The sequence below is a fragment of the Phacochoerus africanus genome, chromosome 1 (genome assembly GCF_016906955.1).
Source record: "Phacochoerus africanus isolate WHEZ1 chromosome 1, ROS_Pafr_v1, whole genome shotgun sequence".
NCBI classification, from domain to species: domain Eukaryota; kingdom Metazoa; phylum Chordata; class Mammalia; order Artiodactyla; family Suidae; genus Phacochoerus; species Phacochoerus africanus.
Window position 1 is genome coordinate 119734032 of NC_062544.1, and position 16164 is coordinate 119750195.

Below are 16164 nucleotides of genomic sequence, written 5' to 3' on the forward strand. Positions count from 1 at the left end.
AATGCTAGTCAGATTCGTTTCAACTGAGCCACAATGGGAACACCCTTGTTTTGTTTTTAATAAAGCTCTACAGATGGATGAAACAGAAATAAAGGACTAACCGGTAAAGTCCGATCCAATCACCTTTTATTCTAGAGGTCAGCTGAGGTCCTGTTTTCTCAAGTGTTTTCATAAATTCTTCTGGAAGGAATTGTCTTAATTGGGGTGGACTCTAGAAAATACAATATATTGTATTAAAAATTAAAAATGGATATATTCACAGGAGTTAATTTCAGTTAGAGAACCCAAATATGAATTTTATTGAATATATTTTACCTTCCATGGAGAAATACTTTTTTGCAAAGGCATCAAACTTGCCACATATCTTTCCTAAATCCAAGAAAAAAAAAGTTAGTCAAAGTTAGGTATTCTTGGGAGTTCCCGCTGTGGCGCAGCGGGAACGAATCCGACTAGGAACCATGAGGTTGCAGGTTTGATCCCTGGCCTTGCTCAGTGGGTTAAGGATCCGGCGATGCCGTGAACTGTGGTGTAGGTCACAGACGCGGCTTGGATCCCACGTTGCTGTGGCTCTGGCGTAAGCCCGTGGTTACAGCTCCAATTAGACCCCTAGCGTGGGAACCTCCATATGCCATGGGTGCGGCCCTAGAAAAAGGCAGAAAGACAGGAAAAAAAAAATGTAAGGTATTCTTACCCAGAGAGTCTTTAAAAATGTTTAAACAGACCTGTTTAAAAAAAGTAGGCTTCCAAATTTTTCATCATATGCTCTTTCAATGGACGTCAACAATACCATCACTCCTCTCAACAAATATAGTCAAATTTAGATTGAATTAACAAGTCAGACTTAAAACAAAAATTTAACTAAACCTTAGATAATCCAAGGAACTACATATTTTTAGTGATAATTAACCTTATTGAGTAACTTTGTGCCAGAAAATATACTCAACAGTTTACATGCATGATCCCTTTTAATTCTTGCTGTTATCCTTTGTGACAGCTATTATTGGAAAACTAAGGCTTCAAAAGGCTAAGAAATCTGCCCAAGTTCACACACCTTGAACTTGAATTCAGATATTAAATTCAACTTGAACTTAACTTCAGTCCATGCTAATTATGCACTACAGTAAAGTTTACTTATTTAAACAAGTAGATTTAAATGGAACAAAATAAACTGATAACTATAAACTAAAAGAGAGTATTTCTGCCCAAAATATAACAGGAAAGATTTCCAGGTTGCCCTTATATAATATTCTTAGATAGTTTACAATAGCAACTATGCAAGGCTCTCTGATACACTGTCTAGGCTAGGACCATGTCTTGGTACTGCCTTACGCTATGAGGCATCTTTTAGTTTAGTATTTTAATGTGATGTTCCACTGAGTTTCATAGAATAAGTACATAATCAAGTCATTTATTTCATAAATACATGTGATAGACCAAAGAAAAGATAATGACCAGGACAGATAAGGCCCCTGTCATCATGGAACTACATTCTCATGGATATCATATCAAACTGTGCTCAGGAAAATAATATCAGATAAAGAACAAGCAGCAGAAGTTTTTAAAGGTGCAATACGCAATAATCATATAATATTTCATGATATCTCATTTAAGACTCACTCACAACAACCCTGAAAGGTATTCAGGAAAAGTGTAATTAGCCTCATTTTACAGATAAAGAAACTGACAGTCAAAGAGAGGAAGTAACTTACCAAAATTACACAGTTAATACTAGAATAGAGTCTAGGTCTCCTGCAAAGGGCTCTATTTTAATAACTAAACACATATCCAAGGAAAATAATTTAAGATAAGGTTTTGATGGATGAAAATAACTTTCACATGCCCTTTAATAAATCATTACATTAAGCAAATACATATGCTGACTTACTAATGGGATAATGAAGCTTTGTGTCAGTTCCAAAAAATAGCGTCGGAGAATAACACTTTGAGCCTCAGAAGGACGCTTCTGTTGTACACCCTTAAAAGATGAAAAAATGAGAACCCGTACTCTGGTGTCAGAGAATATATATAAAACAATGAATGATTATAGAAATTTAGCTGTTACGTAAATATGTACTTTTACTTGACATGAAAAGAACCCTAAAACTTCATCTGGAAGTAAATTACTATGAAGTTCATTGTGCAGTAGACTGTAAAAAAAAAAAAATCCTTAGAGCAAAACATAATACATCCATCCCATATTAGCTCAGGAAGTTCCCTCCTGGCACAGCAGGTTAAGGATCTGGCGTTGCCACAGCTGTGGTGTAGGCTGCAACTAAGGCGTGGGTTTGATCCCTAGCCTGGGAACTTCCACATGCCGCAGGTGGAGCCAAAGAGATATGTATTAGCTCACAACAGTCTTTCTTTCTTACTTGCTATATTAATACTATTTACATTTTCTAAAAAATGATAACTATCATGTTAGATGCTAAGCTATCTCAAAGTACACACTGCGAAACTTTTTCACTGTAACTCTCAAGTTTTCAGGAAGACTGGCACTAGTTGGTAGCTGTAGCACCATATATCAAACCCATAACTGCTGCTACAACAGTCTCCTGATTTTTATGATGCTTTGGTTCAATAGAGAGATTCTGGTATATAAAGTACATATTCCCTAACTGGACGTTGCATACCTGAATAAGAAAATTTCAATTAATAATATGAGCATGTAATTACCTTCTGTAATTGTTTTATGATCTCTTCATCTCTATTTAGATATGGCTTATAAGATGTATAAACTCCTAAGAAGTAAAGAAAAGAAAATAAGGTGAACAGTAAGAAAATAAGGTAAACAGTAGGTATCTGAGTAATTTATTTAAAAATTAATAAAAGTCAATACCAGGTTTAGAATCCAGAGTCTTTAGGTTCTTCAGTTTTTTCACTTTAACCTGCTTAGGAATTTCACCTTAAGGAAACATCATAAAGATTCTTTTAATTAATTGAATTTCACATATCACAAAACTAGAATTTTCTAAGACTGATAATCCAGTGACTATTATTTACTTAGTCAAGGATATTCTTCTGACTAAGGTAGCTAAGGTATTCTTCTCAACATCAATTAATATTTAAGAGTTTATTCCTTATCCTTAAAAACTAGATAAAGGGACCACTGGTTTATAAGAGCATTTCAAAAACAATTTACATAAATTACATAAAATGGGTAGTTGATCTTTTACTAATATCTATCATTACTTTAAAATTTCCCTTTTTGTCACTCAACTTATAGTTTAAAATGTTTCTGCTAAATACATTAAATATGAATAAAATACCATTTTGAATATGGTGGCAAATGTAACACTATTTAAAAGTAAATAGAATTTGAGCTCCCAATGTGGTTCAAGCGGGTTATGAACCTGACTACAGTATCCATGAGGATGCAGGTTTGATCCCTGGCCTCGCTCAGTGGGCTAAGAATCTGGCACTGCCATCAACTGTGGTGCAGGCCGGCAGCTGCACCTCTGATTGGATCCCTAGCCTGGTAACTTCCATATATTACCGGTGCGGCCCTAAGAAGCAACAAAAAAGGGGAAAAAAATAAAATTGAAAGCAACGCCTAAGTTATTATTATGCAGATGTAGCAGTCAAAGTTTTTTTTCCTGGTACTGCCCCCAATTCTGCTTTAGTAGAGTAGAAACACTGCCACCAGGTGGTGATGGTGGAAGCCACAATCACAGGTCTGAGCCATAGGTGATAGGACTCCTGAGCAGGGATGCTGTGTTGCACAAAGAAGCGTCAAGTGAATGGTGTTAAGTAGTGTTCCAATTTCATTCTTTTACATGGGGCTGTCCAGTCAGACCTAAATATAAGACCAGATACTATAAAACTCTGAGAGGAAAACAGGCCAAACACTCTCTGACATAAACCACAGCAATATCCTCTCAGATCCACCTCCTAGAGTAATGACAATAAAAACAAAAATAAACAAATAGGATTTAATTAAACCTAAACATTTCTGCACAGCAAAGGAAACTCTAAACAAAATGAAAAGAAAACCCACAGAATGGGAGAAAATCTTTGCAAATGAAGTGACTGACAAGGGATTAATCCCCCAAATTTATAAACACCTTCTGAAGCTCAGTAGCAAAAAAATAAACAATCCCATCAAAAAATGGGCAGAAGATCTAAACAAACAATTCTCCAAAGAAGACATACAGATGGCAAAAAAAACACATGAAAAGATGTTCAACATCACTCATTATTAGAGAAATGAAAATCAAAATCCAATATGAGGTACCACCTTATACTGGCCAGAATGACCATCATCAAAAAGTCTACAAACAATAAATACTGAAGAGGGTGTGAAGAAAAGGGAACCCTATTACACTGTTGGTGGGAATGTAAGTTAGTGTAACCACTGTGGAAAACAGTATGGAGATTCCTCAGAAAACTAAACATAGAACTACCATTTGATCCAGCAATCCCATTCCTGGGCATCTATCCAGAGAAAACCATGACTTGAAAAGACACATATACTCCAATGTTCATTGCAGCATTATATACAATAGCCAACATGTAAACAACCTAAATGTCCATCTACAGAGGAGTGGATAAAGAAGATGTGGTACATATACACAATGGAACATTACTCAGCCATTAAGAGGAAAGAAATAATGGCATTCACAGCAACATGGTGGACCTAGATATTACCATGCTAAGTGAAGTGAGTCAGACAGCGAAACACCAACATCATATGCTATCACTGACATGTGGAATCTAAAAAAAGGACACAAAGAACTTCTTTGCAGAACAGATACTGACTCATAGACTTTGAAAAACTTATGGTTTCCAAAGGAGACAATCTGGGGGGTGGGGGGATGTGCTGGGGGTTTGGGATGGAAATCCTATAAAATTGGGTTGTGATGATCATTGTACAACCATAAATGTAATAACATTCATTGAGTAATGAAAAAAAAGTATCAAGTGAAAGAGAGAAAAAACCAGAGGATAAAATGTACACATTGTTGAATACTGCTCCAGGGTAGAAACAGAATCTGAAGGTATGCACAGCAAGGAAAGAAAAGAAAAGGAGCTACTAAAGCTCTAAAGAGGAGATAAAACCAAGAGCGAGAAAAGTAAAGAGTCCAGAAACACTCAGGTTTCTGGAATGTTTTTGATTCATTAGTTCATAGTTTGTTAATTTTTTCTACATATTCCCATGTACTAATTCTTATGAAAATGTCTCTCATCTTGAATCTTATCTTGTGGTTTTGCTTTCCAGAGTTCAGAGTAGCTTTTCGTAATATCTGTAAAACATTTTTTTCCCTTAAAGTGCAGAATTAATACATATTTAACTATATAGATAACTAAATTCAAGTCACTTATCTGCCTCTGACTCTAAGAACCCAGAGTATCACTTGTCAAAACTGCAATGGTTTGAATAAATCTAAATATTTCTGTGCCTACTTTCTATTTCCTTCTGCTCCAAGTCACAAAGGACTTGAAACTCCTGTATCTACCAATGCCATTTATTACATATTATTTCCTGAAACTTATAGTGGTGAGGAACCAAATATCAGGAAGGAGAATAACTTAGCAATATGGTTCATATATCCTTTACATTCAATAAGTTCTAGGTAATAATAAAGACATATAGTGAACCATTATCAGTTTTTTGTTTTTTTCAGGACAAAGACAAGAATACAACCTGTACAGCAATCTTCACTGACACAAGTCCCCTCTGATCAGGGGACCGCATGAGGTGTAGGATGCATACTGAACTCTAACCCTAGCCACCATAATTCCTACACTGTTGTACATAATAGATACAAAGAAAATTAGTCATAAAGATACATCTTCTATTGCCAAAAAAGTTAAAAGGTATGTGTCAAATACCTGTAGAAAACAAAATAAGAATGCCAGAAAATGAACTAAAGTCCCACACATATATTTAATTAAAAATACTTATTCAATGTGTATTATGACATGCACATAATTTAACATTATTAAATTAATGATGTACTGCACCTCTGCACATTTGCATAAGAATCTTTTACACTTAGGCCAAATGTTTTACCTTTAATAAAATCATCAAATCCAATTTCTGGTCAGAAATTCAGTTTATAATTTGATCTAGTATACACTGGAGAATTACTTTGTCTTTGAAGAATACGTGTTAAGTACCATTATCCTAGCATTACATTTCTTCTTATTAATGTAATAGCTGATTACATTAATCGGCTTTGAATGAACTAAAACTTTGGGTGAACAATCCATGAGACGTAGTCCCTTTACAACAGGAGGAATGATCCCTCTGCAGTGTTAAAACTGCATGTAAGTTTCTGGTAAATTTATGAACTTCCAGGACCAGGAGAGCAAGATCTCAATTTAGCTGTGCCTTTCCTGCTGGTCCTACAGAAGATACTTTTTCTGCAATTTTACTAACCCCCACAGATAGTCCTGAATTTTCATCGCCAGGATCCTAAGGAGGGCTGTTGTGTTTCATAACTTCTACATTCTATGCAGTGGTCCTGGTCTTGAGATGAACTGGCAGAAAACATCTCAATATTTACCCTCTATACTCAATACTCATAAATTAAAAGACAAATGGATTTTAATGAATATGAAACCAAAAATAGAAACAATAAAATATCAATAATCTGGACTTCATCAAAATTAAAAACTTTTGTGCATTAAAGGATACTATCAAGAGAGTGAGAAGACAACCCACAAAATGAGAGAAAATATTTACAAATTATATATCTGATAAGGGATTATTATCCAAAATATATAAAGAACTAGTCAACAACAACAACAAAAAAAACCAACCCAATTTTAAAAAGGGCAAAGAGTTCCTGTCATGGTTCATTGGAAATGAATTTGACTAGTATCCAATAGGAATGGTTCCATTAGGATCCATTAATCCATTAGGAGGTTCAATCCCTAGCCTTGTTCAGTGGGTTGAGGATCTAGCATTGCTGTGAGCTGTGGTGTAGGTTGCATATGTGGCTCAGATCTGGCGTTGCTGTAGCTGTGATGTAGACCAGGGGCTACAGACTCCTAGCCTGGGAACTTTCATATGCCACAGGCGCAGCCCTAAAAAGACCGAAAAATAAAAGTTAAAAAAAATTTAAAAGGTCAAAGGACTTGAAAAGACATTTCTCCAATGAGCATAAGATGCTCAACATTATAGGGAAATGCAAATCAAAACTATAATAAGATACCTCCTCATACCACGGGGATGGTGACTACTAAAAAAAAATAGAAAATAAAAAGTGTTGGTGAGGATGTGAAGAAATCGATAACCTTGTCGCCACTGGTGGGAATGTAAAATAAAAACAGTATGGCAGTTCCTCAAAATATTAAACTTAATGACCATATGGTTCAGCATTTCCACTTTTAAGTATACACTTGAACCCTGAACAAATGGGTTTGAACTACCCAGGTCCAATTATACTCTGACTTTTTTCAATGAATATACACAGTACTACAAGATCTGCTACTGGCTGAACCCACAGATGTGGAACTATGGATACAGAAGCCTGACTATGGGACTTGAGCATCCTCGTATTTTGGTATCCATGGGAAGTCCTGGAACCAATCTGTGGATACCAAGGGATGACCATATACCCAAAAGAAGTTAAAGCAGGGACTGGAGATATTTTGTACACCAATGTTTATAGTATTATTCACAATAGCTAAAAGACAGAAATAAGCCAAGTATCCAGCAACACATTAAGAGATAAGCAAAATGTGGTATATATATATATGATGGAATATTATTCAGCCTTAAAAAGGAAGGAAATGACACATGCTACAACATGGATAAATCTTTTTTTTTTTGTCTTTTTGCTATTTTTCTTTTTTCTTTTTTTTTGTCTTTTTGCTATTTTTCTTTTTTCTTTTTTTTTTGGTCTTTTTCCATGTGCTTCCGCGGCACATGGAGGTTCCCAGGCTAGGGGTCAAATCGTAGGGGTCCACCGGCCTACGCCAGAGCCACAGCAACGCGGGATCTGAGCCGCGTCTGCAACCTACACCACAGCTCACGGCAACGCCGGATCCTTAACCCACTGAGCAAGGGCAGGGACCGAACCCGAAACCTCATGGTTCCTAGTCGGATTCGTTAACCACTGCGCCACAATGGGAACTCCGTGTATAAATCTTGAGGCCATTATGCTCAGGGAAATAAGCCAGTCACAAAAGAACAAGTAAAGCAGAATTCCATTTACATGAAATACCTAGAGTAATCAAATTCATAGAGACAGAGAGTAGAATGGTAGGTGTCAAGGGCTGGTGGGGTGGGATAGGAGCAATGAATGGGGAGCTACTGTATAGTGAGTACAGTTTCAGTTCTGCTGAAGATGAAAAGAGTGCTGTAAGTAGATGTAGCACAACAATGTCAATGTACTTGATGCCAATAAACTGTACACTTAAAAAATGATTATGATGTAAGTTTTGTGTTATGTATATTTTACCAGAGCTACATTATTAGCTACAAATTCTAATACAAGCTACATTAATGAACCTTGAAAACATTATCCAAAGTGAAATAAGCTGGACACGAAAGGAAAAATATTGTATGATTCACAGAAACAGAAATTAGAATAGTGGTTACTAGGGGCTAGGGAATAAGAGGAATGAAGAGTTATTGTTTAATGGCTATAGAGCTTCTGTTTGAGATGATGAAAAGTTCTGGAAATGAAGAGGAATTATGGTTGCATAACACTGTGAATGTACTTAATGACACTGAATTGTACTCTTAAAAATCATTAAACTGGTAAATTTTGTTATACATATTTTGCCACAATAAAAAAATTTTAAGCTAAGTGGAAAAAAGTCTCAAACATGCTAAACTTAATGAAAATTTCAACTTCTGTTAAGACCTATGCTCACACAGACCTGCCAGTACCAGAAATAGTCAGGTAGTATAGTCTTGCTCAGAATTACTTAAACATGGAGTTCCAGCTGTGGCACAATGGAATCAGCAGCATCTCTGCAGCACCAGACTGCAGGTTTGATCCCTGACCCAGCACAGTAGATTAAAGGAGCCAGTGTTGTTGCAGCTGTAGCATAGGTCACAAATGTGGCTTGGATCTGATCCCTGGCCTGGGAACTCCATATGCCACAGGGCAGCCAAAAATGAAAAACAAAACAAACTTAAACATCCCAGCATCACCGTTCACAATGTATCACCTCTACAAGTTGAACAAGGACCAAACTGAGGACAGTGACATTCTCTATCATCATTCCTTAAGGACCACTAACAGTTTATAAAACATGTTTCCATACAACATCATCACTCTCTTATAGAAAAAGTGATACCTGATGATATTGTCCAAATAAGCTGTTTACAGAAATAAAAGGAGAGAACACAGCATCTCTCCTCTAATACAGGCTGCTTAAAGTGTAGTTAGTATTTTTTTCATATATGCTCTTATCCCTGTTTTGAAAAATAAACTCAAGAACTGTCTGCTCCCCTCCCTTGGTCCTAGGCCCTACTTTTATTTTTAATTTTTATTATTATTTTTTTATGGCTGCACCTGCAGCATAAGGAAGTTGCCAGGCTAGGGTTCAAATTGGAGCTGCAGTTTCCAGCCACGGCCACAGCCACAGCCACAGCCACACTGATCCGAGCTGAATCTTTGAGCTACACTTCAGCCTGCAGCAACACGGGATCCTTAACCCACTGAACAAGGCCAGGGATTGAACCTGCATCCTCACAGGTTCTTAACCTGATGAGCCACAATGGGAACTCTCCTAGGTCCTACTTTTAAACGGTAACTTCATCTGTCTGAGAGGATTCTCAGAGCAGCAAAAAATATTAGCTGGTAAGACATCACAAGAAAAGAAACGGGAGTTCTAGTCATGGCACAGCAGAAATGAATCTGACTAGGAACCATGAGGTTGCAGGTTCGATCCCTGGCCTCGCTCAGCAGGTCAAGGATCCAGCGTTGCTGTGGCTGTGGTATAGGCCAGCGGCTACAGCTCCCATTAGACCCCCTAGCCTAGGAATCTCCATATGCTGCAGGTGCGGCCCTAAAAAGACCAAAAAAAAAAAAGAAACTGCCAGTACTTCCCTGGTGGTCTAGTGGTTAGGATTCAGCATTTTTACTGCTGTGGCCTGGATTCAAGCCTTGGTCTGGGAACTGAGATCTCACATAAAGCCAGCATAGCCAAAAAAATTTTAAAAAAAGAAGATGCAGACCAATATCCCTCATGGATAAAGATATAAAAATCCTCAACGAAAACATTGGTGAAACAATAATAATAACAATAACAATAATAATAAAGAACTATACATCATGACCAAATGGAATTTTACTTAAGGAATTTAAGATTGGTTTAACATAAAAAAAATCAACTGGAGTTCCTGTTGTGGCTCAGTAGGTTAAGAACCTGACTCGGAGTTCTCGTCGTGGCACATCGGAAATGAATCCGACTAGGAACCATGAGGTTGTGGGTTCGATACCTGGCCTCGCTCAGTGGGTTAAGGATCTGGCGTTGCTGTGGGCTGTGGTGTAGGCTGCAGATGCAGCTCGGATCTGGCGTTCCTGTGGCTCTGGCATAGGCTGGCAGCAACAGCTCCGATTAGACCCCTAGCCTAGGAACCTCCATATGCTGTGGGTGCAGCCATAGAAAGACAAAAGACAAAAAAAAAAAAAACCTGACTCATCTGTGAGGATGTGGGTTCAATCCCTGACCTCACTCAATGGGTTAAGGATCCAGTGTTGCCATAATTGTGGTGTAGCCCCGCAGCTGCACCTGCAATTTTACCCCAGCCCAGCAACTTCCATATGACACAGGTGTGGCTGTAAAAAAAAAAAAAAAAAAAATCAACTAATATACCATATTAATAAAGGACAAAAACCAAATGATAATCTTCACAGACACAGGAAAAGCATTTTTTGTTTTTTTTTTTCTTTCTAGGGCCACTCCTGCAACATATGGAGGTTCCCAGGCTAGGGGTTGAATCAGAGGTGTAGCTGCTGGCCTACACCACAGCCACAGCAACGCAGGATCCAAGCTGAGTTTTCAACCTACACCACAGCTCACGGTAACGCCAGATCCTTAACCCACTGAGTGAGGCCAAGGATTGAACCTGCATTCTCATGGATACTAATTAGATTTGTTTCCACCGAGCCATGACAGAAACTCCCCAGAAAAAGCATTTAACAAAATTCAACACTAATTCTCAACAAATTAGGACTAGAAAGGCACTTTCTCAACCTGATAAAGGTCATCTATGAAAAACCTACACCTAGCATCATCATTAGACTTGTATACTGAAAAATATAAAACACTGCTGAAAAAAATTAGAGAAGATCGAACCAATGGAGAGATATTTTAAATACTTGGATTGGAAGATTCAGTACTTTTAAGATGGTAATTCCCTCCAAATTGATTATATATTCTCTATGAAATAAATACAATCCTTATCAAAATCACAGATTTTTTGTTTTCTGCCCAGTTGGCAGAAATTGACAAAGTAATTCTAAACGTCATATAGAAAGGTAAAAGACCCAGAATAGCCAAAACAATTGTGAAAAACAACAAGAGTTCCCATGTGGCATAGTGGAAACAAATCCAACTAGGAACCACGAGGTTGCAGGTTCCTTCCCTGGCCTTGCTCAGTGGGTTAAGGATCTGGTGTTGCCGTGAGCTGTGGTGTAGGTCACAGACCCGGTTTGGATCTGGCGTTGCTGTGACTGTGGCATAGGCCAGCAGCTGTAGCTCCAATTCGATCCCTAGCCTGGGAACCTCTATATGCCATGGATGTGGCCCTAAAAAGAAAAAAAAAAAGAAAAAAAAGAAAAAAAAAAGAACAACAAAGCTGAAAGACATTTCCTGATTTCAAAATTACTATAAAATTACAGTAATCAAGACATTGTACTGGTAGAAAAATAAGACATATATATCAATACAACAGAAACAAGAGTTCAGAAATAAACACTTATGTTTATGGCTGATCAATTTTCCAAAAAGGTATCAATGCAATTCAGTGGCAAAGGACAGTCTTTTCAACAAAAGATGCTAAGATAATTGGATATCAACATGCAAAGAAAGATGATTTTAGAGTTTTACCCCACATCATACACAAAAACTAACTCAGAGTGGTTCCTAAATACAAGTGCTAGCACAATAAAATTTTTAGAAGAAAACTTAGAAGTCTTTGTGACCTTGGGTTAGGCAATGAGTTCTTATATAAATGTGGAAAGGCTAATCCATAAAGGAAAAAAACTGATAAACCAGACTTCATCAAAATTAAGTACTTTTGGATTTCAAAAGACATCATTAAGAAAACAAAAAGAGATGGGGTTCCCTTCGTGGCTCAGCGGTTAATGAACCTGACCAGGATCCATAAGGGTACGAGTTCAATCACTGGCCTCACTCAGTGGGTTAAGCATCCCACACTGCTGTGGCTGCAGTGTAGGCCAGTGGCTACAGCTCCAATTTGACCCCCAGGCTAGGAACTTCCATATGCCGTAGATGTGGCCTTAAAAAGAAGAAATAAACAAAAAGAGAAGTCAAATACTGAAAAAATATCTGCAAGTCATATATCTGAAAACAAACTTGAGTCCAAAATACATGAAGACCTCTTCCAACTAAACAATAAGACAAATAACCTAATTTAAAAATGGACAAATGGGAGTTCCCGTCGTGGCGCAGTGGTTAACGAATCCGACTAGGAACCATGAGGTTGCGGGTTCGGTCCCTGCCCTTGCTCAGTGGGTTAATGATCCAGCGTTGCCATGAGCTGTGGTGTAGGTTGCAGACGCAGCTTGGATCCCGAGTTGCTGTGGCTCTGGCGTAGGCCAGTGGCTACAGCTCCGATTCGACCCCTAGCCTGGGAACCTCCATATGCCGTGGGAGCGGCCCAAAGAAATAGCAAAAAGAAAAAAAAAAAAAAAAGGACAAATTATTTAAATCAACATTTCACAAAAGATACGAAAACAACTAACTGGTAGATGAAAACATGCTCAACATCATTAGTCACCAAAATAAGCATGTTAAAAATCACCATTTCAAACCCACTAGAATGATTATAATAAAAAAAGAGATAATATCAAATGTTGGCAGGGATGTGAAGACAAAGGAACCCTCATATACTGCTGCTAAGAATGTAAAATGGTGGGTCACTCTGGAAAACATTTTGGCAGCTTCCTAAAAAGTTAAACAGATAGGTCAATTCATGCTATTTTACCTATGATCTTTGCAAAAGTTCCTCTACTTAATTCCCAACAGGGAGCCTCTTCACATTGTAAAAAGACAATAAATAGTAGTCTACTATATTACAATTAATCACATAGTCTAGATTAGGGCAAAACCAAGAAAGTAAACATCGAGATTAAATTGAGATTAAGAAAATACTTTTTCGTATCTTCTCATAGCTAAGACTCTAGTGACTGCTGTGTTCTGAATTATCATTAATAATCAGACAGGACACTAATGAACTAGTAAGGGACCATGACATTTATAAAGTCCTATGAGTCAGGCACTGTGTTTAATCCTCCCAGCAGACAAAGAATTCAAGACTTAAAGAAGCTGTTCTACCTAAGGTCACACAGATCTGAGTGTCAAACTAAAGCCCTTTGCCCTTTCCTCTTTTTCATAAGGCTTCTAAAGGATTTTAGTCTAAGACTGAGTCTCATATTTGTAAATAATATGATTTAAAATGTTATTCGCAGATAAGCAATGAGATCCTGCTATGTAGCACTGGGAACTGTATCTAGTCACTTATGATGGAGCATGATAATGTGAGAAAAAAGAATGTATACACGTATGTGTAACTGGGTCACCATGCTGTACAGCAGAAAATTGACAGAACACTGTAAACCAGCTATAATGAAAAAAATTTAAAACATTATATAAAAAAATAAAAAAACATTATTCTCTATCTCTCATATGTCTATCTAGATTTACATATATTCCAGAAGGGATATTTTATAAGATAATCACATGAAATAATGTTTTAAATATAATGCCTCTATATGCCAAAAGAAAAGTAACATATCATAAATGTACTAAAAAATATTTTGGATATAACTCATGTCTCAATTATTTCCATGGAAAATTTAGGAATGTACAGTCAAAAAATGTCAGAGGTGCCATTAAATTATCATCTAGGTTAACAAAATTGCCAACTTCAGAATTCATTTATTCACTTAATAAACATTTATGAAGCAGCTACCATAAATGACGTATACTATATCTTTTTTCAAGGAAAGTACAACTTTCTGACCACTTCCTTAACTAATACCATATATAATAACAATGTATAATACCTATTTGGAGTCCTAGCTAAGAATTTTGTGTCAAATTGAGTAATCTGAACTTTCCATAAGGTTTTACTCAAGCACTGTTGGAAAATCATGTTTAACTGGGCTTATATGTATACAAAAAGTAGCTGAAATTTTTGAGATTTCACTTTGTTATAACTTATTCAATGTGTAACACTGTAGATCATTTTTTGGTAGGAGGGTTACACATATATAAGATGGGTTAAACATACAGGAACCCATATATTTTATTTACTTTATTTATTCTTTTTGGGCAGCACCCACAGCATAAGGAAGTTCCCACACTAAGGGTCAAATGGGAGCTGAAGCTGCCAGCTTACATCACAGACACAGCAGTGCCAGATCTGAGCCATGTCTGTGACCTACACCACAGCTCACAGCAACACTGGATCCTTAACCCACTGAGCAAGGTCAGGGATCGAACCCAGGTCCACATAGATACTAACTGGGTTCATTACCACTAAGCCACAACAGGAGTTCCAGGAACCTGTATATTTTATTTGGAAGCTATGCTTTTATTCAAGAAGATTGCCACTGACATAATTAAAAAGAAACTAAGAGATGAAAATAGAGAGGAAGAAGTAAATCTGCTCATTCACATTACACACTAAAACCAGAATACCAAGTTTATACTTTACCTGCAGGTTTAAGGTCTCCTATTCGAATAATGTGTGGCCAGTGCTGGAGTGTTTTTGCAAAAAAAGGGTTGGTTACTCCTAATATGACTGAAGGGCTACATAAAAACAAAGTGAGAAAAAAAATGTTCTATCAGTCTACAATTTATTTTGAATGAACAACAGATAATTTTTTTTTTTTTTTGCTTTTTAGGGCTGCACCCATGGCATGTGGAAGTTCCCAGGCTAGGGGCTACATTGGCGCTGCAGCTGCCAGCCTACACCACAGCCATAGCAACTCGGGATCAGAGCCACATCTGTGACCTACTCCATAGCTCACAGCAATGCCAGGGATCCTTAACCCACATCCTCATGGACACTAGTTGGATTTGTGTCTGCTTTGCCGCAATAGGAACTCCTTACAATAGACAATCTTTTCCTTCACTCATATTACATACCAACTACATTCCAACCACTATGTTTAGCACTAGGTATATAAAGATGAAAAGACATGGTCTTTCTAAAAGTACACAGGAAAAATGGTATGGACACCCAATTAGGATGCCAGAAATCAGAAGATCGTGAAGGTTGTATAAAATGTACAATAACTACGAAGGAGAAACTACATCTACCAGGGAACTAAAGGACAGCCTCACCAAAGAGATGACTTTTGCACAAAGATGTGAAGGACAAATGAGTTTTTTTATTCTTCATAATTTTTAAAAAAATGTGTTTATTTTTATTTTTTTGCTATTTTGGGGCCACACCCACGGCATAAGGAGGTTCCCAGGCTAGGGGTCAAATGGGAGCTGCAGCTGCTGACCTATGCCACAGCTGTAGCAACACGGGATCTGAGCTGCGCCTGCAACTTGCACTGTACCTCACAGCTACACCGGATCCTTAACCCACTGATTGAGGCCAGGGACTGAACCTGCATTCTCATGGATGCTAGTCAGATTTGTTAACCGCTGAGCCACAATGGGAATTCCAATGTGTTTTTTTAAATTGAAGTATAGTTGATATACAGTATTATATAAGTTATGAATAGGAGTTTCTGTCAAGTGGATAAAGAGAAGAAAAGGTGATGCAGGAGAATGAATAGTATGTGCAATGCAATGAAATGAGATAATGGTCTGTTTGTAAAACTACATATAGTTAGGCATTCCTAGAGCATTCCAGGAAAAATGAATAGTCAGAAATAAAAGCAGATGGACAGATGCTGGCCAGATCATTAAGTACCAACTTAATATGCTAAGAAATTTACATGTTGTCTCATACGCAAACAGAAACTGATAGAAAACCAAGTAGACAAATGCTAC

The 16164-nt window shown here is 37.3% G+C and overlaps 1 protein-coding gene across 3 annotated transcripts in view; it reads right to left on the reverse strand.

Annotated features, from left to right (window-relative positions):
- The window catches only part of DENND6A (DENN domain containing 6A), a 60588-nt gene that overhangs the window by 3956 nt on the left and 40468 nt on the right, over positions 1–16164 (reverse strand). For all 3 annotated transcript variants that reach the window (XM_047777545.1, XM_047777536.1, XM_047777554.1), the window contains 6 exons: positions 14870–14964; positions 2837–2902; positions 2674–2738; positions 1886–1975; positions 316–369; positions 102–211 (listed from right to left, as the gene is read on the reverse strand). In XM_047777545.1, coding sequence (XP_047633501.1) covers positions 102–211; positions 316–369; positions 1886–1975; positions 2674–2738; positions 2837–2902; positions 14870–14964 — 480 coding nt within the window. The remainder of the gene's footprint in view (positions 1–101; positions 212–315; positions 370–1885; positions 1976–2673; positions 2739–2836; positions 2903–14869; positions 14965–16164) is intronic.